The following is a 25,744-nucleotide window of genomic DNA, read 5'->3' on the forward strand; positions in this document are numbered from 1 at the left end:
ATGCAATATTTCCTATTACCAGTGAAATATACATAAACAATTTGTCTTAAAAGGTTATTACATCACAATTTATTTTAAGAAATTTTACCAAAACAAGTTCTTCTAGTTCCAATGTCAAATTTGTTTTCCCTTATAACAAGAAAAGAACTTCTACTTTTCTGTATTTTCAACTTGTTTAGAGATACATTTTTTTCTTCCATTGCTTGCCCACTGAAGATTTCTTTAAATTTGTTCCAGAAGTCATTATGAAAGTTTAGCCACTCTAGTGAATCAGTAAATGGTGAGATACAGAGATGTATGAGTCTATGCACTTGGGGAAAGTTTGGAAATAGAGCAGGAAAATTGTATTGTGTGCGTGTCTGTGTGTAAATACATATATGTGGGGGGGTTTTTTGGACAAAGCACAAGAAATGTTAGCCCCCAATAGACTGAAAACAAAAAGGATAACAAGCCTGAGAACATCTCACAGGATCAAGCATCTCCTTGAGATGCTACTGCTAAATCCTCCATAAACAACAATAATTACAACATAATCCAACATCTTGAAGTTTGTTGACAAAGACAGTCTGATCTAATTTTTTGGTATTTCTTGTATCATGGAAAATTTGGAGAAAAAAAAGTCCTGAAATATTGACTATTTCCCATATGTTATGATTTAAATTCAAATAAATTTAAAAATCTGCATTTGATACCTTCTGGGATTCTGGGGTGCCAGGAAGATCTACCATTGAAAATGCAAGGTGCCAAGTTGGTGAAGGTAGTAGTATTATGGTGTGGAAGTTTTTATTTTATTTTGTTGTTCCAACAAAAATGATTTTTAAACACTTCAGCACATTTTTATTTTAGAGAACTTTAAGTTCTTTTGGCAGTGTTCTAACATGATGCTCAAAGCTACAGCCTCATAAAGATGAGCGTTTAGAACACTTTTCAGATACATTTCAGTTGGAAAAAAAACATGTTTGAGTAGGATACATAAATTTGACCAATAAATAAATAAACATATATATATTTGTATGACAGAAGGAATCCATGCATTACAGTCTTTAATGTCACATTGATAAGCGTGTAGTGAGTTTGAGGTCTGCAGACAGAAATCTGTGATTGTGGGCGGAGTCAGAGTGCCACTCCTCGCGCAGGCCTTCACGGGAGCGCGCTTGTCACACTGTTACTACCAACAGTCCGAGTTCGGAAGTCTCCGTGGATAGGAAGAAGGGCAGCAATTTCACTAAGGGAGTCGAGATTAAAGCTGCTATTATTTTAAGGTCTAATATTTTAAGAAGGAAAAGACCTATTGTGTTTTTTTTGTCGGCTACAACGAATATTAGACAGACCTAACTCTGGAATATGGACTAAACGCGCCGGGTGCGAGCAGATGGAAGCCGCGAGAAGTTTGGTGTTTATCGGAGCCGTTCTGCTCGGAGTGCCGGGCGTTTTGGGCGGAGAAGGTGGGTGACTTTTGTCGTCTTTTGCGCTCTCACGGTTTGGGAACGCGGACATACTAGACCCCGTTCGAGTTGTGTTCGTGTGGACGTGAAGTGTGAAGTCGACGCGGGTTCCTGCATTCCTCGTACGTGATTTCGTCCTCCCTGCGGAGATTCATGGGAGTTATGGAGCGCAGATAAGGACAAAATTCCCACCTGTCAAAAAGTAGCTTCGCTAAAAGCTTTCAGTTTGAATTTCAATTACAAACTTACACTAAATTGAATAAAGAGAGTTAAAGCCACATAGTTGGGCAATAAACTCGAGAACTGGTGTTGAGATGCAGCAGAGCAGTGTTGGTAAACAACAAACAAACAAACAAACAAAAGCTCTGTGTGCAGAAGATCATCATGACTATGTCAATTATTCACTTCTGGCTCCTAAGGGGACATTGTCTGATAGAGGGCCACTTATCACACTTGGAGCTTGGAGTGCATGCCAGTAAAGTAAGAGCTAACTAACTGAAAGTGCAAATAAGAGCAAATTTGCAAAATGCAAATCAAGATTTCTTTTGTTTAAAGCCAAACCTGAGGAGTTTTTGGATTTCTTCATGTTGCAGAAAGTAGCACCGCTCTAAACTATTTGTTTCATTGTTTTTCACATTTCATATACCAATTATATAAAGTCGAAGAAAAGGAGTCAGATTTGAAAAACTCCAATATCATTTTTTATTTCTGCAAGAAAACCACAGTTTTCATGATTATTATTATGAACTAGTTTAATATCTGTTCTAGGAGGATTTAGCAATATCAATAAACATGTAAAACCTTTGCACAGACTGAGACTATGTGCAGACTTTATTAAATTGCCAGTTTTTGGGGTTAAAAACAACAAAAAGAGCCATGAATTTTTTTTTTTGGACTTTGATTACCAATTTCCAGCTCAATTAAGTTGAAAGACGAAATCCTTAGAGCACAAACAATACTCCTGTTTTATTAGCTGCCCCCGAAGCACTACCACTAATCGGACACACGCAGGAACAAAGCCAGTAGTCACAGGTGAAGTCATTTCTGAACGCGACAGCATTGTTGGGGGGAACAGGTTGGTGCACTTTAGTCTGCAGTGTTGATCTCTGAAGCATCGGACCTGTGCCGGAGTGCTCTGACTGGTTCCCAGAGTTAAGCAACATGTTATGCCCAAGTGTTGACTTCCAGCCTTCTTACTTTCATTTGTTATGTCACTCACACGTGTGCACAGCCCCTCTATGCAGGATCCTTGGTGTGAGGCGATTGCCTCAGTGGACGCACAGTTCACGCCCTTGTCATATTTTAGCGCACCTCAAGGCAAAGTCTATTTGAATTGACGCTAGTTGCAGGTTAACTCTGCCCGTCTAGACTGTTAGTGACCTGACCCACTCTGACTGAGATCAGGATGGTCGTTCTCTAAAAAGGCTCCGCTCACCCTCATGTTTTTCAGAGGAACGTCCGTTTTTTGGCAATAAAAAACTTTTAATTCAACCAATCAAGCATCTTATTGTTTTAATATTATTTTGCATCTTAACCTGGGCATTTAACACTAAGACACTATCATTTTTTTCATGTAAACCTTTTAAAGGCTGTGTTTGAAGATCAATTTGTTTCAATTAAAAAGACAATTCAAAAATATGAAATTCCTCGATTTAATTCTTTTTATAAGAATGTATCACAAATTATCTGGAAAAATGTATCAAATTTATTCGTTTCTATTGTGAGATTTCACAATATTATGATCAAAGGTTTTACTTTTGGTCACTTCATCACTAAACAACTTATTTTAAAACAAAAATTTGACCAGTAAAATGACATTTAATCAATTGTAATGAATCCTATCAAAATTTAGAATTTCTTATCAAAGACTTTACCAATAATCACACTAAAGTTCTCACTTCAGCTCAGGTTATATCTAAAATGCTTTTTTACTTGGAGGGAGATTTGTCTATATTATATGTTGTCATTATTTGTATAAAATGCTCAAATTGCCCTTACCCTACATAAAATGTTTGCATGTCAGTGTTATTTTATTGCATGTATGCAAAATGTGCGTGTGTGTGTTTTTTTTTTAAAGATTTTGTGCATGAATGGTTTCCCATAAGCTCAACTCTCATGTTCAGACCCGGCATTGGAGCAGCTAAATTTAAAAAGAGGACTGTGATGCGTTCACTAATAATAGTCAGTGGTGTGGATGCTTCATAAATATCTTGAAGGCTTGAAGCTCTTGGGTCTCTCCTTGTTGTCTTCATATAGATCCAAAGGTTAAAAAATATCATATTTATATGACTTTGATGCACATTTTTATGCCTTCAGTTTCCCAAAATATTGTCGGTCTGTAGGAATTTATTTGTTCTTTTGACCTGGAACTGAATTTCTATGATACACAGTACTCAGAAATCTGTCAAATTGTTTTAGCTCAATGTTGGTAAACTACATTGACTGTAGGTCTGCATGATATGAGGAAAACTTGCAATATTAGTATTCAATATTGTGATGACGATATAACTTGCGATATTTGAACAAATAGTAAAACTAGCAAAAACGTAATTCCCACTTCACTGCAGTTTAATCTAAATAAGAGTCAACATATCTTAAATTATACTCCAAATAAAACTAGTCTACGTGGGGGGCGAGTGTCTAACATAAAAGGCCTTCATCTGATTGGTCAAATGCATAATTTGATTTTTTTGATTCGATAAATACTTTCAGCTGCCATAAGATTGTTTTAAGACATTTAAAGTAACCATTTATTGCGATTTTCGCCGACTCTTGCGAAATGCATATTGCACAGCTTGATATCGCAATAACGATAAATTTGCGATTTATTTTGCCTAATTGACTGTATATGAGAACTGGACTGAGTGACCCCCCTCCCTCCTTGTTTTTTACCGTTTACTACCGAAATACTATGATGTAAAGTTTTATACAAAATGTGATTCAACTTAAAAATATTGAGTTATTGCGAGTAAAGCACTCTATGCAAAAGCTGATTATTGCAGATTAAAAGTACATAACAATGCAGTTTGCTTGAAAAACTTCCCATCAACCCTCTAACCAATCCCTTCCTTCTTGGCCTTTACAGGCATTCTGGGTATTGTTGTCATATCACATTACATGCGTTATAATCTGGTGAGCCTTGTGGTCCAAAATATGTCAGTTTTTTGTACTTTTAACATGTAATCAAGATCACTCAGGTTTCTGAAATGATGTTGAGGCAAACTCATCCTAGTCTGTGTTCACTAACATTTTAATTCTTGTTAATACATAATCTTGTTTCCATATTTTTTTTGTTAAGCAGTAAATGCAAAGCAGTTATCATAAACATTAAAGTGATCATTAAAGTTATTAAGGTAAATGTTCTGTAAAGGAAGAGCTAATGAATTTTCTTGGTTAATTGTGATAACAGCAGTTTTGCTTTTGGACTTGATTTTTTTTTTGTTTTAAACCTCAAAAGGGTTTCTTACCGTGTCTTGTGTATTTTAATTTGCTTGCCAGCATGAGAGGTCTTGGGACTGAAAAATTTTAGTGACACTTGAGGAATAAATCTTATTTTCTTTAAACCAAGACTGGATAATTAGAAGGAAACTGGTTCCAGCAAATGCAACTAATAGAAGTGTTGTTCAGGATAAAAGCCTTTCAGAGATGTTTGTAAAAGCATGAATTGAATCAAATGAGAGGATTTTGGTAGTTTCACCACTGTGTTCATGTAAAGTACAAATAAAGTTGTTAAAAAACCCCAAAATAAAGTCTATTTTTAAAAAATATTTCCTCACTGATGCTTTTTTTAAGATCCACCTTGATCACATCTCACGATTGAGGTTCAGTGAATGAATTTAGGGGATGGAAAACTTAAACTTGACCTTTACAGGCTTGTACAGTCAGTACCAAACCACAGTACTGTAACACCCTGCTTATCTTTAATGCTGGAATGTCTTTTTGCTTATCACTTGTTTTTTTCCTGTTTTTGTTGTGTTTGGATACAGAGTGAAACCAGAAAACAAAACGGCTAAAAGACTATTATTTGAATGAACTGTCAATCAATGTTGACTCAGTCTGCTTAACTTTAACATTTGTAAATTCTAATTTAGGACAAAGTAAACCTTGTTAGTTTGTCGATTTTGACTTTTAAAGTACCAAACAAGTTTTAATTGTAATATTTTCTTTGTTATTAAATAAAAAGTCTCTTGAGGGCCAAATATTGTATTGAAATACATTTATTTGTGCAGAAACAGTTTATTAATTGCTCTCTTTTGTCTGATGAGCAGTGGTGCTTATTGAAGTATGTTGCTGTGATTGCAGTCTGTGCACGAGCCTTAAACAAAACCAGGAGTTTGCATCCGTGTATTTCTCTAGAAAGCTCAGAACAGGACCTGTTCTGCTTGTCTGTTGAGCAATACCTGTTTTTTTCTTAATATGCAGCGGAGTACTAAGGAAGAATGTCTGCTGAAAGGTTTGCAGAGCAGCAGCTTCTATTGCACAGATCAGAAACTGCAGAGCCACCGTGACAAATCTGCAGGAGGAAACGCAGAAAATCGGGTCACAAATAGACTTGGTCGATCTCCTTTAGGAGAGAGTGGAGGCCAGTGCTTGATTGCACAGCAGGCTCCTCCCCCTCCACAATCTAATTACGTTTGACTTAATTGTGCTGCATTTAGGTGTCAACAAAAACACACACCCTCAGCATTAACTGGAACACTGCCTCACACAGGTGTGGCTTCACACTCTAGCTTTTTAGTCTGAAAAACATCAGCACCGTTTAGAGACAAAGCACCTTCTCTGGAAGGGATTTAAAATAAAAAAAAATAAAAAATTGCATTATCTTTTAAAAAAGATTTCAGCCTCTCTATTTTTAGAGATTTCTTTCGAAAACGATGGATTGAGTCTATCGAGAAAAAGTTTTGAATTTCTGGTCAGTAAACAAACTAATTTAAGACATTCCCCAAACCTTGCCAGGTTTCATATTTTTCTGGAGTTAATGCATCATAGAGGCAGATCGCATGATGAGATTAAAGTCAAAGCAAAACAGTTAAGCAGTTTGTTTTTATCCATTTGTAGCTTCCAGGTTCCTAGTGTTTTTTATACTTATACTATACTCTATACTAAAAAAACATAGTAAGATCAATGTAGATTTGTATTTATTAGTAAGATTGTTGATATACTTTAATTAAAGCTTTGGTAAATATAGTGGTGGATATGCTGACTTGCACACACAAAAACTTGGATCTTGAAAATCTGCAGAAAGTTTGCAGTTTAGTTTTTAAAAAAGTGTTAAACTGTCACAACTTCAGTCTTGTCTGAAAAATAACTTGCATCTTCTCTCCATGGAACTAAAGTGTTTAAATTAAAAACATAAAAAAAGTCACAAAATCATCGGAAAATTCCACTTCCAAAGAATCTCAACTCTAACAGCTTTCAATCTTTTTCTGTGTTTTGGTAAAACTATTGACTGTATATGAGAACTGGACTGAGTGAGTGTGACGTCACCCATAGACATGGGCTTAGTTCAGGCTCCAATGAAATGAAGTCGATTCAGTTGTTATTTTTGTTTTACGGATGTCGTCATGTTGAAGCCAGGCGACGTCAGTAAGCAGTGATTGGTCTTAGTCATTGTTTCTATGACAACCACTCTCGCCAATCTTGCCTGGAGTGAGCTTGTGGCCAGCGGGCACCACATTTTATTGAGACATCTGATTGGTCAGGTTTTACCCTGAAAATAATATAATTAGAAAATAGGACTAGCAAGAACATGTTAAAAAAAAAAGGTGGCAGAGCAAGAATGGTTATTCGAACAAATACAACGACTGAGTAAAAGCTGTTTATTCCTCAGTGGAAGTAAATGGGATTTTGGCTTAGTGGAACCTATTTAAAACGCCAAATAGGAGGGGTCACTCAGTCCAGTTCTCATATAATGGTTTGACCCGGCCGTCTTCCATACTGCAGCAAGAGTTCCCTTCTCGGATATTTATAGTTATTACAAAACTGTTTGCTTTTAGCTTTTTATATTAAGGTGCATATGTCATAACAATGCTGCACAATTTACAAAAATCCACAACATATCTTGAATGCTTGAGGATTGTGCATCAACAGGGAGACACTTTTACCACATACTTCATTTTTTTAGTTAAAAAAAGGTTAATACTATTGAAAACCAGAAAGGCCAAATCAGAGTTTTTTTCTTAGTGTTAATTTAAGATTCAAGATTCAAGATTCAAAGGGTTTATTATCATATGCACAGTAAAGAAACGGGTTTCCCTGCACAATGAAATTCTTTCTTTGCTGTCTGCTCCAAATGCCAAACGTATAGAGTACCATGATTTAGTAGTACCATGATATGGTAAGAAGGGAAAACAAACACAGATTTCAGAGGCTTGTGAGGTTGTCACTGATGTATCAGAGGTCGTTGTGCTTTATAGTCATAAATCAGACAGGTTATGTGAAAATGAAAGAACCCGCAGCTAAGCCTGTTCTCCTTCAGTGTTGTCTATAAAAGATTGGCAGCCTTGAGATGACACTTTCTAGAGCCAGCTAATGACTTAAAAGAAAGAGATCAACAAAGGGAAGGCGCTTGACCTTCATCACTAAACGTAGCTGTGGTCGATGAAGGCAGGGGTACTGACTGACTGACTGACTGACTGACAGTGATAAGAGTATTTTAAGCCGTGAGGATGGAGGGGTGGACAGCCCCTCACCAGGCAGCGAACACAAGCGTTGCTGAGAGACGGTGAAGAGCAAACAATGGGACTGTAAAAGGAGGCCAAGGTGAGAGCTGGACCCAGTTTTTACAAATGGAAAATCTGCCTTCCTGTGCTTTTCGATGACTGTGCATTAGCTTCATCTGATGAGCTGCAGAAGAATGCGTTCCCTGCCCGTGTCATGACAAAATGCAAGTGAGTCACAAGTGAGCTCACCTCTTGTGTTAAAGGTCTTTCTGTGATGACGACTTTGAATAAAGCAGCAAACAGTTGTAACTTGACACCAGCTGGAATGACAGGTTTTGTATTTTTGGCAGTCTCTGTATCAATCATAGACCATGTGCTTAGGTAGCTCCCAACTATACTTATTCCTGCTTTATTTTTATCTTGTACTTTTTGGGCTGGAACTTTCCAATATTTAGATAAAACTGTTCTGTGCACACACAAAAAAAAGGCAAAAGAACAAGAACTTTCCAAAATCCATCCAGATGTCTTCTCCAAAAACAGAGAAAGCACAGCGATGGGAGTAAGGGACTCGATCAAGAAAAGTGGGTTGACTATTGAAGGGTTGTTGGAAGGGGTCCAGAGGAAGTCATTTATATCCTCCAAAGAGGAGGGACTGTTCACAGCGTGACTGCGTGCTAAGGCATGGGAGTTATGCATCTGCAACAGCCCGCATGAATCGTAAAGCTGCATGACCCTGAATGCAATCCTGTGTGCGAGCCACTGTAGTGGGCCTGTGCTCCTCGCCGTCAGGAAACATTTAGACCCTCTGAGAGAAGCGCCGCTTGTGGGTTGAATTTCAATGTTAGCTCTTGACGTCATTTGCTGTTTTGTCTTCACATTCTCAGTGTAAATTAAAAACATGCACTCAAATTATTACCGTCTTTATGTGTGATCAATTTGAAGGGGTTTTGAAGTGTCAGGCTTAATGCTTTTGTGATTTTTGTTGTTGCTGACATCAGAGCATGTTTCTGCGTGCAGGCAGGTGAAGTTGTGGTCATGTCATTTGTGTTGCAGTCTGCCGGGGCACGGACATGAAGCTGGCCCTGCCCTCCAGCCTGGAAAATCACTACAACACCCTGAAGCTCCTGTACACCGACTGCCAAGTTGTCCATGGCAACCTAGAGATTACACACCTCCATGGAAACCCTGACCTCTCCTTCCTGCAGGTACACTTTGATCAAGGGCTGCTGCACAAACATTGTTAAATATTTAGGACATGTCCATTTTCTTTATTTTGGTTTCCTCTCATTCTGAACAGGGGATTATAGAGGTGCAGGGTTATGTCCTCGTTGCTAATGTCTCAGTGAGTCTTGTGCCTTTGGACAACCTTCGGATCATAAGAGGCAGCCAGCTGTTCGACTCCCAATATGCAATTGCTGTCCTGAATAACACTCAGGGAAATCGGGGGCTGAGGACCCTCCGTCTCCGCAGCCTAACGGGTAAGTTTAATAAATCTGATCTGACCTCATAACCACAACTATGTCTTGTTTTTTATGATCATCATGTTAATGTTTATCTGTGGGTTTGCAAATGCAACTCAGCTTTTCAATTGTTGTGTTGCAGAGATCCTGCAGGGTGGGATTAACATTTGGCAGAACCCCTACCTGTGCTTCCCCGACCCCCGGAGTATAGATTGGAGCGACATACTGGATAAGCAGAGCAACCAATCCAAAATCCCCAAACTGCAGCCGCGGGCCCCTAACTGTGAGACGCTCACTCATCCTCACTCATCACATGAAGTTTTCAAATGTATCCATGACGACACAAAAAGATCAAACTCCCCACTGGGGTTATTTATTTCTTTTTGTTATTGTTCACAATACAGTTGTCTTTTTTATGCTAGAGATTTATATAGAGATTTTTAAGTCAAGAAAAGGTACCATGGCTGCCTGAGGTGAAGGTTATGACTTACATGAAATAAAATACAGCAGCTTCCTTTCCACACTGCAAGAGGAAGTACAGTGGCCTAAAAACAATAAGAGAAGACAAATCATGAGAAGAAAATCACTAAAAAGTAGTGAAATGATCTGTCCATGCAGCGAGTCACTTTAACTTAACCAGAAATGTTATAAGATAGAAAATCTAGAAAAAGGAGTTCCACCCAAGCATTCAGGGGAAAAACAAGTTTAAATAGCTGTTATTGATAGAATAACTTAAAAATGAATTCTAGGCAAATGGTTTGTATTTTTTGAGACTTTATGTACATAATTGGGATTCATTTTGATCACAATGACAAAAAAAATGTGTAATAAGTGGAAAGAACTAATATTAGAACAAAATGTGAACTAATTAGGAAAAAAATCGTAGTACAAGTTGTCCAATCTTAATAAATCATCATATCTAAAACTAGAAGTTAGTCCTAAACATACGGTAAATCAAAATTTTTGTTTCCAAAATAATGACTATGAACTTTAAAATGCCATCTTTAAAATTGAACCAAATATTAAATGCTGTTTTTTTTTCGTCTTAAATCGTGTTTTTCTATTGTTAAGAGATTGGAGCAAAAAGATTTTGACTCATTTTACTAATAATTTGCTTATTTCTAGATGCTAGATTTTAATGAGACAACAATTCTCCACTGGACTGACTCTGAGAAAAGCTTGTAGAGCAAAGACGAGTTAAAACGGCTTAAGCCCGGTAAAATGTCTTGAATGTCTAAAAACAAGATTTTATATCTTTGCACCCGCTCCATTTCCGCCCTAACTGCTATTTTTTTTTAATATATTTTAGGCATAATTCTGGCCTTTTGTGAAGTGAAAAAGTTTGCATTCATATCACCTCAGTTGGTCTCTGGTCCAGTCTCTGAATTGTATGTATATCTCTGTTAGCAACATGAAAACAAGATACTTCATCCTGGAACTCACCAATAATTGTTAAATAGAAAGAAAGTACTCAGCATCTCATTAGTTATTGTCTGTGTTTTGCTGATTTGGTTTGGTTTTTGGATGCTATCAAAACTTTACCTCTTCAAAAATGGACAAACAAGCAAAATTTATCCTTCATAAGAATTCACTTCAGTTCTCTTTCTAGAATTTTGGTCATACCTGCTTTTATAATCAACCTGTAGGTCTGGGTTCTACTTAGATTGAACTCTAACACATCTATCAAATATAATTATTAGTGTGCTATTGTTGCAGTTTCTTTGATTTTTATGAGGCAAAAAAAAACAATTTATGTTGTATTTCATGGGAGAATTTCTCATTTTTGTGAATAAAGATGCACGTTTCTTTGGTTTAAATGCACTTTAGAATAGAAATTGAACAATTAAGACAACATTTTAAATAATTGCAATTATGTTCTGAACTGATGAATTTTAAAAGTATTAATGTAATATTTTGACAGTTTTGATCCTGAAGGAGCACTTTACATGAATATTCAGATCGTCTAGTTTCATGCTTTCCTTATAAGTGAAATAAAATTGATAAAACATTGTTGTTGGATAAATGAAGGCGAGAAGATTGGACTTTTCACTTTCTGGCTAAATTCAGCATGACTTGCAGTTTTTGGGTGTTGCCGATGGCGTCAAGATAATTGTACTTGCTTAGTGAAAGACTCATTTTGAAACCTTGACAATCCTGAACAAGGTGACAGGTTGCGTCATTTATAGAACATTTGAGACGGCGAAATAAAAGCTCTCCAAAGAAGAAAAACACGGTTACAACGTTTGACAAAGCTGTCAGTGTCAGAACTCAGTGGGTTGATTGATAAGCAGACAGGAATCTATAGTCTTAAATGTAGTCTCAGAAGAAAAAACATTAAGAAAAAACTACATTTTAACATCTGGACATGCCCTGCTCTCCTAGGGCAGGTTGAGCTCTGTTGTTGGTTGGATTCTCTTCCTTAGATTTCCCTTTTGTCGTTTTCTGCTGATTCAGGTCCAAGCTGCTCCTCTGCATGTGCGAAAGGTTGCTGGGGAGAAACGTCGCAAGATTGCCAAACGTGTAAGTTTAAAATCCTAAATCTGAAAGTTTTCTGCTTTTGCTGATGCATCAGGGGGGAAAATGTTGCTGAGGCTGTTGATGTCTCTGTTTGAAGTGACGGGAAATTGCGCGTCTGGCTGTCAGCGATGTAAAGGCCCTCTGACCAGTGACTGCTGCCACAAGCAGTGTGCTGCCGGCTGCACCGGACCCAGAGACTCGGACTGTCTGGTAAATAAATTAAAAAAAAATCACACATGTTGTTCTAATCCCACTGTTCAAATCTGCCCCAAGTGATCTTCTGATTTTTTATTTTTATTTTTTTTTTGTCTTCAGGCATGTCGTCACTTCAACGACAGTGGTGTGTGCAAGGAGAACTGTCCCGAGCCCACCATCTACGATCCCAACAACTACCAGGCCAAGCCCAACGCAAACAAAAAGTTCTACTTCGGAGCCTTCTGCGTCAAGACGTGTCCCAGTGAGAACATAACTTCAAAAAAAAAATCAAAGCACAACGCTGTGCTGAGAAGTGCAGAAGTCAGATTTTCTGTCCTGCCTGCTTCTCTGCAGATAACTACCTGGCTATGGAAGTGGCCTGCATTTTATATTGTTCACAATCCAACCAGGAAGTGATCACCATCAATCCTGATGGAACGGAGACTCAGAAGTGTGAAAAGTGTGAAGGAAATTGTCCAAACGGTGGGTTTGGAAATGTTTTGACACATTCATCAGATTTGAATGAACAGTTTCTTGTTAACTTCCATTAATGAACAACATTTAAGAAAAAGATTTTTTTTTAAATGTAATTTTGTCTTCTGTCCTAGTGTGCTATGGTCTGGGTATGGACAACAACGGTGTCATCGACAACCATGGAATCACCGTGGTAACATCCGCTAACGTGAAGCAATTCAGCAACTGCAAGAAGATTTTTGGAAGTCTTGCGTTCCGCGCCCAGAGCTTTGAGAGGTGAGAGGTCAAGTTAGAAATCAGTGCACCCATTCAACCATTACAGTATTAACAATCGAAAAAACATACCACATCATTACATGTATATAAAATGCATCAAAGAGAAATGAAATGAACTAGTAGTGAATCCAGTTATGGTATCCAGGTTTATCACTGGAATGTACAGTTGGTTCCATGAAGATCCTACAGAGCAGCATCACTGTCCAGCAGTTCTTCAGTCTGCTGGTTCTGCTCTGCAGTCTCCTCCATGACGAAAGGAGGATGAAGAAAGTGTGTGCAGGATGTCTGGGATCCTTTCAAACAAAAACAAACATCTTGTGAATCCAGGCCTTCAGTTTCATGAACGTTTTCCTCAAACAAAGTTCTTCAAGTTTTAGTTTTTGGAGCTGTTTGGTTGATTAAACTGGTCTTTTATGCTGATGACTGAATGTTGTGGCAATGCAATATTCCTTCATGTTTCATTCTTTAATGTGCATCTTTTGTCTTCTTTTTTCTTTGTGCACAAAGAGATTTAAATAAAAAGCTTATTTTTTATAGGCATTAAGGATTTTATTCCTCGTAATAGTATTTAGAAGAGGCTTTTAACCACAGAAAATGTTGGCGTTCGCCAACATTAGTGTCCTGCCTTACACAATAAATGACAAGCCTAGGATTTGAATCATTGAACTGCAGACTTCTCCTTTATTGATGTTGTGTGGAGTCTTTTTTCTTCTTTACTAATGTTTGCCAGCTGCTCTACTACTTTAGTGTTTCTTATTGTTTTAACTTGAGCTTTGCCTTCATAACACAGTAGCCCAGAAGTTTTGAGTCAAAATCTTCAGATCTGGAGAAACGGGAGATCCTGCAGCTCCCAAATTTCCCTTTGATTTAAATTGACATGTCTGATTGCAAAAAACAATAGTCCTAAAAGTAAGCTTTCACACTCTGGGTTACCTGATTGTACAAAACACAGACAGAGATGCTTTGAAAGAGTAAAAAACGGATTGAAAAAAAATCTGGTTTACATCTGTGGAACGTAGCCATTGTTCTATTGCAGGATTGGGCAGAGAGAACGTATAATTTCATGATTTTCTGTGGAGACCAACGTTCAAGGCATTCCAGATGCCACAATGGCTCTTGATGTTGTTTTGATTGTCCAGGGATCCTGTAACCAACGCATCCGGCCTCACTGTGGAGCAGCTCCAAACTTTCAAGAACTTGGAGGAGATTGCAGGTATGAAATATTTAGTTCAAGCTAAAGAAAATGGGTCAAATCTATTCTTTTCATTCGTGTTCATCAGTGTCTGAATTCCTATTTGTGTTCAGGTTATCTGTACATTGATGCATGGCCTGAGGAGCTGAGTAACCTGAATGTCTTTGAGAACCTGCGTGTGATCAGAGGCAGGATGCTTTACATGTAAGTCTTTGAACTGCACATTTATTTCTGCTCCCATTTGTATCAGAATTTCACCTAAAACCTTCCTGCTTTGGTTGAATTAAGTCAAACATCAACTAATCAACGATCAGAGAAAATAAAAGAATCTCAAAAACGGGTCTGTTTGTCTTTCTGCGTCACAGCATTTCACAGTGTTGATGTCTTTCCACTCACACTGTGGCTTTTGTTTGTGCACATTTCTTCCCTTTTCCCCGTGTTGAAGAAGTCTGCTGGCTTTCATGATAATAAATGCTAATTATTAGCCAGCTCTGCCGCTATGACCTGCAGCACATTCCAGCCGGTTTGTGTGCTGCTCAGCTGTGCAGCACGCCTAACTAGGTCAAATGTGTTATTCAATACCGTTTTACAATAAAGTCTGGCATTGTTGTTTATTGCAGCTGGCTGCAGTCCTCGCTGTTGTTACAGTCTATCTTAAATAGGTTCATTTTGTTTGTTTTTTAATCTTTTTTTTGTGTGTTCTGCAAAGTTTGCTCTATCTCTATGGTTTTCTGCAGGGGTGTGTTTTCACTGGCCATCCAAAGCCTAAACATCGAGTCTCTTGGGCTACGTTCACTGCGCAGCGTCAGCGGGGGTCTGGTTATGGTATACAACAACTCACAGTTGTGTTATGTTGATGATGGGCTCTTGAAGAATCTGTCCCATCACGGTGAGGGGTCCAAAATCATCATAAGCAACACCAAGCAACCCCAAGTCTGTGGTGGGTGAAAACACACTTGGATTACAGTTTATTTGTTGACTTTTGGATTTATTGAGCCTAATTTTGATCATCTGACAAAGTTGAACATTTATGTGCAAAAACCACTTTGTCAGCATAAAAGTTTTTTTTTTCTTCATTAAAAAATCATATAGTTTTGTTCCTTTCTTCTATTGAAAACGTGTTTAGAAAAGTCTTAAATGCTGTTTTTTGCAATCATTACCATGAAGACAGTGTTTGGATGCTGCTTTTATGTCTTGAGTCCCACTCCGATCCTCTTTTGTGTTATTTTAAAAGTGTTCTCAGGGGTCTGTCAATCATGATTATGCAGTTTTTAGCCAAAATTTTAAAAAATCAGTCATTTTCTAGGACATAGTTTCTGCAGAGCGGCAGCAGCTCGATAGAAATTCGTCTCTAAATTGTGGGCGGGATGCAACCCCGCCTCCCCTTCCCCTCCTTGCTGCTGAGAGCTTGGGAAGCTTGTGTCCCACCCAGTGTATTTTCTACATCACAAATGCAATCTTTTTGAAACAAATTTTTTCGTCTGCTCCGGATTCACGAAAATTTGAACAATATTTATATATATTTAATATGTGTTTTTGGTGTTAAAAACACCGATTTTCATCAGAGTAGCGTGTTACACGGAGCTGTGTTGGTTTTATCTGTGAAGGAAATTTGCCCGTCTTCCTGCATAGAACTGCAATTGTCCCAGTTAAACATTAAGCGATATAAAAGCGAAAGTGTGTTTTGGTGATTTCATAATATTAAATGACATCCTGCTAAAATGTCTGGGGTTCCACGCTGACATTTGAACCCTGCTTAGTCCACAGTCACTAAAAGTCAACTAAATTTTTTTTTCTGTTGACTAAAAAAAAATTTAAATTCTGAAAAATTTTATTCTGAAAGAGCTGCATTACAAAAGTTGAAAATACAGTTTTAACTGAAAACCTGAGGAGCACAGATGCTGCCCTTTTATTTTTGCAATGAATGATGCCTGTTTACTCTTTACTGCTGCAAAGATGAATGAAAGAAGGCTAAGTTCCAGCATGAATTATGCTATGTCTTTTCAGAGTCGGAGGGGCATGTCTGCCACTCGTTGTGTAAAGGAGGCTGTTGGGGCCCGGGGCCCAGACAGTGTCTGTCCTGCATGTTTCTCCGGCGTGGAACTGAATGTGTGGAGCACTGTAACATCAATGATGGGTAGGAAGTGTTGTGTGTCTGCAATATTTTAATAAAGTTCAGCCTGCAGTCGATGTTGATGTGCTGCATTCAAAGTGTAAAGCTCTGCTTGAACTAAACTGAGGCTAGATTGACGGCCGTGATCAAACTCAAGTCAATGGAAGAGCTTTTTGTTTGAAGTTTACCCTTGAGCAATGGCACTGTTCATATCAATAAAGATCCATTATTACCGATTCATTCTTAGAATGCCGAAAATAGCAGCTCGCCAAGCGATTTCCATCTGAGAATGACAGAAAAACCTCACTCAGAAAAGTCTGGCTGGGTTTTAAAAATGGTTTCACTGAATTGCATTTATGTAAAAATATTGATTTATCACATTTGTGAATCTGGTTTCTTTTACAGCCATTTTATGTTGTGATCTAACACAAAACCGCTTTTCTGCTGGATTTGAATTACTGTTTTAAAAAATTATTTATTTTTTTACTACTTCACAATTTGCTCTAATAATATATGTTCCTCCCCTTCATCCCTGAGTTTATTTCCAGGTAAAAAAAAAAACCTCTTGTGTTGTGTTTTTTCCCTTCAAGGAGCTAAATTAAATCCAGATTAAATTGTATGCCGTAAAGGGTTAAAACTGTTTTTGTGATATCCATTTAGCAAAACCTCAGCTGGTTGGGTTTTTTTAAAAACAGATGACTTTATTCTATTACACAATAGTCGCACAGTAAACCTAAAACTCCACAAAAATCTTCATTCCTTGTAGTCAACTTTGTCAACATTGTCACAAATCTAAACAATTGAGAATGAACTATTTTTATGTTTTAGAAAAAAAAATCAGAGGGTACAGATCAAATCAAATTCAGACATTTAAAAACAAACCAATTGAAACCTCCATTGAACTATTTACAGAGATTTATCTTAACTACAGATATGTATCACGATTATAAATCACAACTCTTGATATGTTTGGTTTTAAACCAAAATTGTCAAAACTAATAACCTGTTTTCAACTTTCAGATTCAATTTTGAATGAAAACTGTACAAATGGGGCGTCGGTGTCTTTCATATATCATAGAAAACAGCCGATGTGATTGGCTTAAGCAGTGATTTTTTTTTTTTTTTTTTTTTTTTTGTGGAAAATGAAGAAGTATCACATTTGTTTAGTTTAAATCACTTGATTTGAACTATAGAAATGTCGAATTCACTAAACCGGATTTAAATCATGTTGAATCCAATGGTTCACTAAATTGTGTTATTGCTGAAAGACTCGTCCTGGCCGCTCAAGTCACTCGATAGAGCTTTTCTTCTTAAAATACAAATAGAGAGCTAAGTTTAGTGTTGCTGTAAACCTCCACATGTGTTTGTCATTACAGGCCTGTGCGTGAATTTGAACACAACTCTGTGTGCACCCCCTGTCACGAGGAGTGCCGACCTCTCAACGGCACCGCCTCCTGCAAGGGTCCGGTAAGACTTCAGGTTACCGCCAGAGCTGGAACGCTCTAGGAGGGATGAGCTCTTCATTTAAATAGAATCTCAGTTGTTATCTCTATCAAAACGTTTTCTCTTCTACGTCTAACGTCAGTCATCAAACACAATTATTTGCATTTCATGTTGGCAGGATTTTTTTTTTGTCTTTCTAAGGTTTTCTACTTTATTTGCTGTTGTTTGTTCCTTCTTAATAATGTGATTTAGAAATCAATTGCAACCAGTATGCAGCCGCACTTAGATGTTTTATTGCTCTATAAAACACATTTAGGAGTATTTTGATTGAATTTTGAGACAGATTTTGTGTTTTTAGCCCAGTTTGTTTTTGATCCAATCAAACCCAAAACACCTGTGTGACATCACTGACATCACAGGTTTTGTGTGAACTCATTTTAAAACGTCTCCTCATGTTTTGACTCTTTATTATTGTGGACATTTCTCTCTAGTTTTGAATGTAGAAATGGCAGCCTCGTGTTTTTCTTTTCTTTATTTGTATTTGAGCCTTCAGCAGCTCTACAACTCGCATCCATGAGCACTTTTCCTGACATCCTTCATTTCTATTCTTCATTTTTGGTTAATAATACCGTATTTTCCGGACTATAAGTCGCCCTTTTTTTCATAGTTTGGCAAGGGGTGCGACTTATACTCTGAAGCGACTTATATTAGAAATAAATTGAAATAAATACATTGTTAACCCTCCTGTTATGTTCATATGTGAGTAACAGAGATGATGTTCCTGGGTCAATTTGATGTATGAGGTATGTTAAGTGTTAAGAGGATGTTAAGTGACTCAGAGAATCAGCAAACTTTTTTTTACAGTAAGATCTTGAAGGCTAACAACATAATATTCTATTTTCCAATGATTTCATAGATTCAGAAATGCAATAAAAATGACAACTGTTTCTACAAATACAGGATGAAAACAGAGTATTAGTTGGCCAATGATGCTTCATGAAAGGAATAAATAAATAAGTTTGAGAAAAAATTACTGTGAAATTATTAGATAAACAGTCTGCTATGATTGTGTCATATAAGGTTGTGAAAGTTAAAATGCGACTTATAGTCCAGTGCGACTTATCTGTGTTTTTTTCTTCTTTATAATACATTTTTGGGCTGGTGCGACTTATACTCCGGTGCGACTTATAGTCCGGAACATACGGTAGTTAGTCTTTCTAACTATTATTGGGGGGAGCTTGGTGATGAATTCTAGGGGCTCAGAGATTTTAGCTGCTGTCAGATTTTTCAGGAGGTTGTTGCATTTTTTATGTTGACTCCAAAGAGCGCCCAAAGTGGTGGGAATTTTTTCTGAATCTTTAAAATAATCTCTGGTGGGGAAACTCATCAGAAACATGATGATATTTTTAGCCACTTTAGATTGTTCGATGTTGCTTGTGCGTCTCCAGGGTCCGGAGGACTGTACGGAGTGTCGACACTTCCGGGACGGAAAGGTTTGTGTGGAGCAGTGTCCGAGTGGTGTGAAGGAGGAACATCAGACCATATGGAAATACAGCAACGCTACCGGCCACTGTCTGCCATGCAACACTAACTGCACCCTCTCGTAAGCAAACCCTCATCTGAAGGCACAAACGCCTCTTTAAGACAGAGAAGGGGATTCATGTGGAGTTGTTTTCAGTTTCAGCTGCTCAGTGAAGGATGAGCGGGGCTGCCCTATTGACACCAGGACAGGGTAAACTCGTCACTTTCAAATGTTTTTCCTCTTTGAACCTCTCATGTTTTTTAATAAAGCGAAACAAAACGTGTTTTCTTTTTTAGACCTGGCACTACTATAGCAGCAGCAGTGGGTGGAGTGGTCCTCTTCTTCATCCTTCTGGCTCTCCTGGTTTTCTATCTGAGGCGACAGAGTAAACTGAAAAGGAAGGAGACGGTGAGGAGGTACCTGCAGGAGCAGGAGGTGAGCAGCGACAGAGATGGGAGTTGTTGTAGCTTTGCTGAAGCCAGATCCTGAAGGGGGTGTTTTTCTGACTTTTTTTTTGCAGCTAGTAGAGCCTTTGACTCCCAGTGGCGCATCTCCTAACCAAGCCCAGATGCGCATCCTGAAGGAGACCGAGCTGAAGAAGCTGAGGGTTCTGGGTGCAGGGGCCTTCGGCACCGTCCACAAGGTGAGTTTTCTGGCAGCAAATCTGAATTTGTAGGAAAATGTAGATTTGCAGCCAAAGTTTTTGATCATTTTTCAAACATTTTTAGGGCGTTTGGACTCCTGAAGGGGAAACTGTTAAAATACCTGTAGCTATTAAGGTGTTGCGGGAGAACACCTCTCCAAAGGCCAACAAAGAAATCCTGGATGTGAGTAAACACTCTGCAAACACCTTCATAGGCACAGCTCGCTAGAGTCCAGTTCACTGTTCTTTTATCCCCCCCCCCATAGGAGGCCTATGTGATGGCGGGGGTCACCAGCCCCTACGTCTGTCGCCTTCTGGGAATTTGTCTGACCTCCACCGTGCAGCTGGTCACTCAGCTGATGCCGTACGGCTGTCTCCTGGATTACGTCCGGGAGAACAAGGACTGCATCGGTTCGCAGTTTCTCCTGAACTGGTGTGTCCAGATCGCTAAGGTACAAAGCGAGGAAACGGACAGTTTAGGTGCTTCCTGTTCTCACAGCTGCTGTGTGGCGTCACGAGTCTGTGTTTGTCTGAAGGGCATGAGTTACCTGGAGGACATCCGGTTGGTCCACAGAGATCTGGCCGCCCGCAACGTTCTGGTAAAGAACCCGAACCACGTGAAGATCACGGACTTTGGTCTGGCCCGTCTGCTCGATATAGACGAGACCGAGTATCATGCTGATGGAGGGAAGGTAAAACAAACACGTGTGTGTGTGTGGAAAAAACAGCAGTATCTGTTAAAATACACTGATACAAACAAGATAATGTTGGTATAAAATCAATCTGGAAGTAATTGATTACTGGCTGTTTTCTACCTGTTTTCTCTACTGTCTTTGCCTTTTTACATCCAGTCACAAGATTGCTTCTACCAAGTTGGGTCAATTAAAATTGGCTGAAGTGTTGTGTGCAATAAAAATAACCTTTTTTTTCCCACAGCCCTTCAATCAAAACCTGACACTTTTTTAATGAACAAAATGGTCTAAAAGACCCAAAATGCCAGGTTTTTAAGTTTGAAGCTGATTTGGATTGCTTAAAATAAAGACGTGCATTCAAGCAGCCGCTTCCGATGAAAAGTCAATATAAAGGATATTGACTATTGTCTGTGGAAACAGGCGTAAGTTTCTACAACTGTTTTCAGGCTTCATGTTTTAAACGCCCGTCCATTGAACACGTTGAAAGTTAAACCAGGTTGAACTTGAGCGACGTATGGATGGTATTCCTTTTAATTCCCGGAAGTGCCAGCCGTTTGAAAATAGATCATGCTGGAGAAATAATAATTTGTTTTTTGCCCGACTGGAATGATATGACGCCAAGTCTTTCATTTCACACCAAGCCTCTTCCAGCTGTAGGTGGTGGACTAGTAAACGGTAGAAAAAGCCCCTCCCTGCTTGTCCAGTGTGAACAACATGAGCTAAACATTTAGCGCGTGCTTCAATGCACACACCCAGTGTGTACGTAGCTTCATAGTTTCTTCACTTCTATGTTTAAAGTGGTGTTTCCGTATTTCCAGGTACCCATTAAATGGATGGCTTTGGAGTCAATAATGCACAGAAGGTTCACTCATCAGAGCGACGTGTGGAGCTACGGTCAGACTCACTTCTTCCAGTTTTAATGACAATGTTCACAGAAAGGAAATCCTACATTTGATTTAATTGGATTTTTATTTATTTCAAGCATTAAAAATAATGCAGTAGTACCAGCAAAACATTATAAAATATATCAAACCCATTTCAGATATCAAGTAATTTATTCATTAGACAATTAACAAAGATGAAAGAAGATTATGCCATTTTCTTGACATTTTAATTACTCATGATCAAAATAGATTGTTTTTGCAGGATTGCATACAGCACATACACAGATAAATTAAATATAATGAATATCAAATAAAGTTAAGTAGTGTTATTTTTATTGTTATTAATATACAAATTCTGAAATGATAGGAGTGACTGTTTGGGAGCTAATGACCTTTGGATCAAAGCCTTATGACACGATCCCAGCAAGGAAAATTCCTGATGTCCTCGAGGGGGGAGAGCGTCTTCCTCAGCCCCCCATCTGCACCATCGACGTCTACATGATAATGGTCAAATGTACGTCCTTTAATGTTTTATATCATGAATTTTGTTTTTTCTCAACTTTTCTGCTTGTTTCGGTGTCCCGTCACTGAGATTTTTTTTATTTTTGTAATATTTTCATGTAAGGTTGGATGATCGATCCGGACAGCAGGCCCAAGTTCAAAGAACTGGTCCAGGAGTTTACCGCCATGGCTAGAGATCCACCTCGCTATTTAGTCATTAAGGTGTGTTCTCACAGAAATGATGGGGTGGATTTACAGTCATTTACAGCTCATCCAAGAAGATTATTGCTTAAGAAGCATTTCTGAATTCAAATCTTTGCCAGCTCTAAGAAGAAGTAGATATCTGTGCCAACCCGGTTCAAGCCGAGTCATGCCTTCCTCATTCCTGGTGGGTTTTCTTCCTCCGTCTTGTAGAACGACGAACACATGAGCACCAGCAATCCAGTGGACAGCCGCTTTTATAGGATGCTTCTGGAGGAGGGGGATAACATGGGGGAAATGATGGACGCGGAGGATTACCTGGTGCCCCAGCCAAACCTCTTCCCACGCACGAACGGAGACGAGCATCAGGCCAACGGGCCGTCCAGGCGCCAGTCACACAGGGTCAGTGCAGGGGCGCCTGCTTTCTGGTTCATTTTAGACTCACTTTAGTCTGACATCTGGATTTTTAAAGCTGGTTGATATAAAGCATGAATTCTGCTTTTTCTTTTTTTTTTTAAATAAAACATTTTACAGGTTTCAACAAACCTTAAAAAAATTGGTATCTTTTGCTGTGTACAAAGTCAAATAAATTTAAAAAAAACTGACTGGGGAAACAAAAACCATCCCTGCTTCTGAAAATGTCTCCTTTCTTTGGCTTTTCTACAGCAAAGCAGAGATCATGATTTAGAGGCGGAAACCTCGCTGACCGTTGGTCCTCAGAGTATGTACTCCTCGGCGGGAACGCTCATCCGCAGCCAGTATCCTGCCTCGCAGGTGGGCACCAGCGCCACAAACGGCGCATGGCCGCCGTACCCTGTTCTGGCCCGCAGCACGTCAGCAGGGGGCCAGTCGGACTCTGTTTTCCTGGACGCGGTTCCGGACGGCCTCGCCGTTTCCCCGCTCTCCCCGGGGCGCTACTGCAAAGATCCCACCCATCCCAGCGAAGGCCAGGACCTGGAAATTGGCGGGCTAAACGGTTTTCAGCCCCACCCCCATCACACACTGCCCAGGCGGACTCGTATCAATAATCCCAACTGCGCTCCGCCAGGTGAGTGCTGTTTCTTTCTCAGCTGAAAGTAGAGATTTATGACTTGAAAACCTTTTTCAAACTCAAATCTCTCCCCTTAGAATATGTGAATCAGGACGTTCCGGATTTTAAGCCGGGGATTTCCGAGCGACCCACCACACTTCCACGCAAAGGCCGCAAAGCAGACAGACTCTTGCCTAACGGTCTGAGCTCTGGCCACAGTGTGGAGAACCCCGGCTACCTGGTTCCTGTCAGTTCTCCCGCCTTTGATAATCCATACTACCTGGACCTGGAGTCCAAATCTGACCCTGAAGCTGGGGTGGCAGATGCCAGTCCCACGCTTGAAAGCAATGGCAGAGTTCCCAAGCAAGTCAACGGGTTTGTGACTCCCACTGCAGAAAATCCCGAGTATCTTGGACTAACAGACACCTGGAGTGGACATACTTGAGAGGAAGGACTGGAGAAAGGAAGATGAACATTTTGTGACAGAAATGAGCCAGATTTGTGTAAAACTGAAACAGAATGGGCTCATTGTTGCCAAACAGAAGAACCAGAGTCCAAACCATTGAAGGCTTTCCTTCAAAAGTCATCACTGACTCAACACAATGTAGCATTAATAGTGTCTGTGGCACTATGTATTCCTGTCACTCTTTCAAACAAGCAGTGCCAAAAAGCAGTTTACGTCTTGTGTAAATGACTCCACAAACGAGGCTTTTGTGAAAATATAAGAAGCGTCTGATTACTATAGAATCAACAGATTCTTGCATTCAGGTTTTTTATTTTTTTTTATTTAGTCTTTATTCTGTTCTGTTGCAGTTTGAAAAAACATGTCCACTTTGTCAAAGTGAACCATCGTGTGCATTCAGGCAGATATTTTGTATTCTGGTCACTTTCTCCCAGACCTTACGGGGGTCTTCAAAACTGTCAAGGCCAAATTGTTTTAAACAGAGAAAGGCCCTGCTGCCCATCTGGGCTATGAACACACAACCGTCGCAGAAGAAAAGGCCTTCGACTGTCTATGTCCACACCTGCAGCCATTTTTTGGTACATGAAATCAATTGAGATAAATTTGCAGATTTTATAAGCAGCATCTTTGTGTCAAATGTGATTCAAAGGAGACAAAAGCATCACACCGCTCTGTTCAGATGATCAATGCAAAGAATCCAGGGATCCCAGTTAATAATCAACGGTTCCTTGACGTCTCTTTCATGTGTGAGGCTGGGGAATGTTCAATGGAGCCATTGTCCGACCTCTGTGAACTCTTCTCACTGGCGTTTCCCTGATAATGAAAGCAGCACAGAGCTGTCTGGGGGTTTCAAACCCACAGATAATCCAGACAAACACTACAGAGTGTGAACCTTGTAAACTTCTGTGCGTCAGAAGTCAAAAACGCAAATGAAAATGTGCTCAAATTCCTCTCATGTCTGTTTGATAAACATCTTTTCTCGATGTTTTTATACGGGTTTTAGACATTTATGTTCCACAAAAGCAATCTTTAAATATATATATATATATATATATATATATATATATATATATATATATATATATATATATATATATATATATATATATCTATATCTTAAATATAAACATCAAAAGTGTTGTTTGTTTGGTTCAAGCAGGATTTTATTTGTAAAAATTTACTTTGTAACTTGTAATATTATTTGAGATTTTTTTAAGGGTTTCATTTTAATGTACAGGCAACAAACTCCCACTTGAACAGATTTCTAATTTAATTTAAAATATGATAATGTGGCATTTTGTCTTTTATTTGTCCATTCCACATAAAGGAAGTACCACTCCTTGGCCAAACTGACAATTATTAAGGGAATCTCACAAAGTCTTGTAATGAGAAGATGATCATTTCCAGATATTGTGAAATCATGGATTATACTCTGACCTAACCAAACATCCTCTTCTGAGCGGTCTTTGTTCTCCGTGTTCAAAATGTAAACTTTTGAACTCTCAGTTTTGCTGAAAGTCCTGTTGTATTCTAAATAGTTCCTAAAGTCAGTAAGAAAGAGAATATTTTTATAAAAGTATTGGGAGAACTGCAAACGCTTTTGTAAAATAAAATCCGTCATCTGCAAGTTGAAGAAAACACTTTTTTGTATTTTCACTGTTTTTTTTATTAGTTTCTCTGGTTTGGGGAATTTGTACATATTGCTTCTTTTTGGTATGTGTTGATTGTGTAAATGTACAGAATATACGTGAAAACAATAAATGTGGTAAATAATTATTGAGGCCACTCCAGTGTTAATTAAAAGCCCACAATTTTATTACAAAAAACAATGTATTTATTATAATTTCTGCATAGACTTGATTTAAGTTTTAACTGTATTCCGAATGAAAAGGAAAGAAAAAAATTCATGTGAACAAACCGGCTTTCCACTCCGTAAATGTGGCATTTTTATGAGCTGTCACTGCCATCTAGTGACAGAGAGTGGAACTGAAACTACAGCTATCACAAGGGAAATGGCTTTAGTTAAAAAAT

The 25,744-nt window shown here is 38.7% G+C and overlaps 1 protein-coding gene across 1 annotated transcript; it reads left to right on the forward strand.

The window, feature by feature from the left end:
• The first annotated feature begins 1,152 nt into the window (after positions 1-1,152).
• Positions 1,153-25,489, forward strand: erbb2 (erb-b2 receptor tyrosine kinase 2). The gene is made up of 27 exons (XM_011488024.4): positions 1,153-1,445; positions 9,161-9,312; positions 9,405-9,585; positions 9,710-9,850; positions 12,022-12,087; positions 12,182-12,294; positions 12,400-12,541; positions 12,634-12,762; positions 12,888-13,029; positions 14,169-14,242; positions 14,335-14,425; positions 14,959-15,161; positions 16,229-16,358; positions 17,711-17,801; positions 19,226-19,380; positions 19,456-19,509; positions 19,596-19,734; positions 19,820-19,942; positions 20,028-20,126; positions 20,209-20,394; positions 20,479-20,634; positions 21,453-21,528; positions 21,886-22,032; positions 22,144-22,241; positions 22,434-22,622; positions 22,887-23,268; positions 23,349-25,489. Exons 1-27 carry the CDS (start codon positions 1,373-1,375, stop codon positions 23,693-23,695), a joined length of 3,879 nt encoding a protein of 1,292 aa, XP_011486326.1. The 5' UTR covers positions 1,153-1,372; the 3' UTR covers positions 23,696-25,489.
• The last annotated feature ends 255 nt before the right edge of the window (positions 25,490-25,744 follow it).

The sequence above is a fragment of the Oryzias latipes genome, chromosome 19 (assembly GCF_053564925.1).
Source record: "Oryzias latipes strain Hd-rR chromosome 19, Olatipes_Hd-rR_3.1".
Taxonomy (NCBI): domain Eukaryota; kingdom Metazoa; phylum Chordata; class Actinopteri; order Beloniformes; family Adrianichthyidae; genus Oryzias; species Oryzias latipes.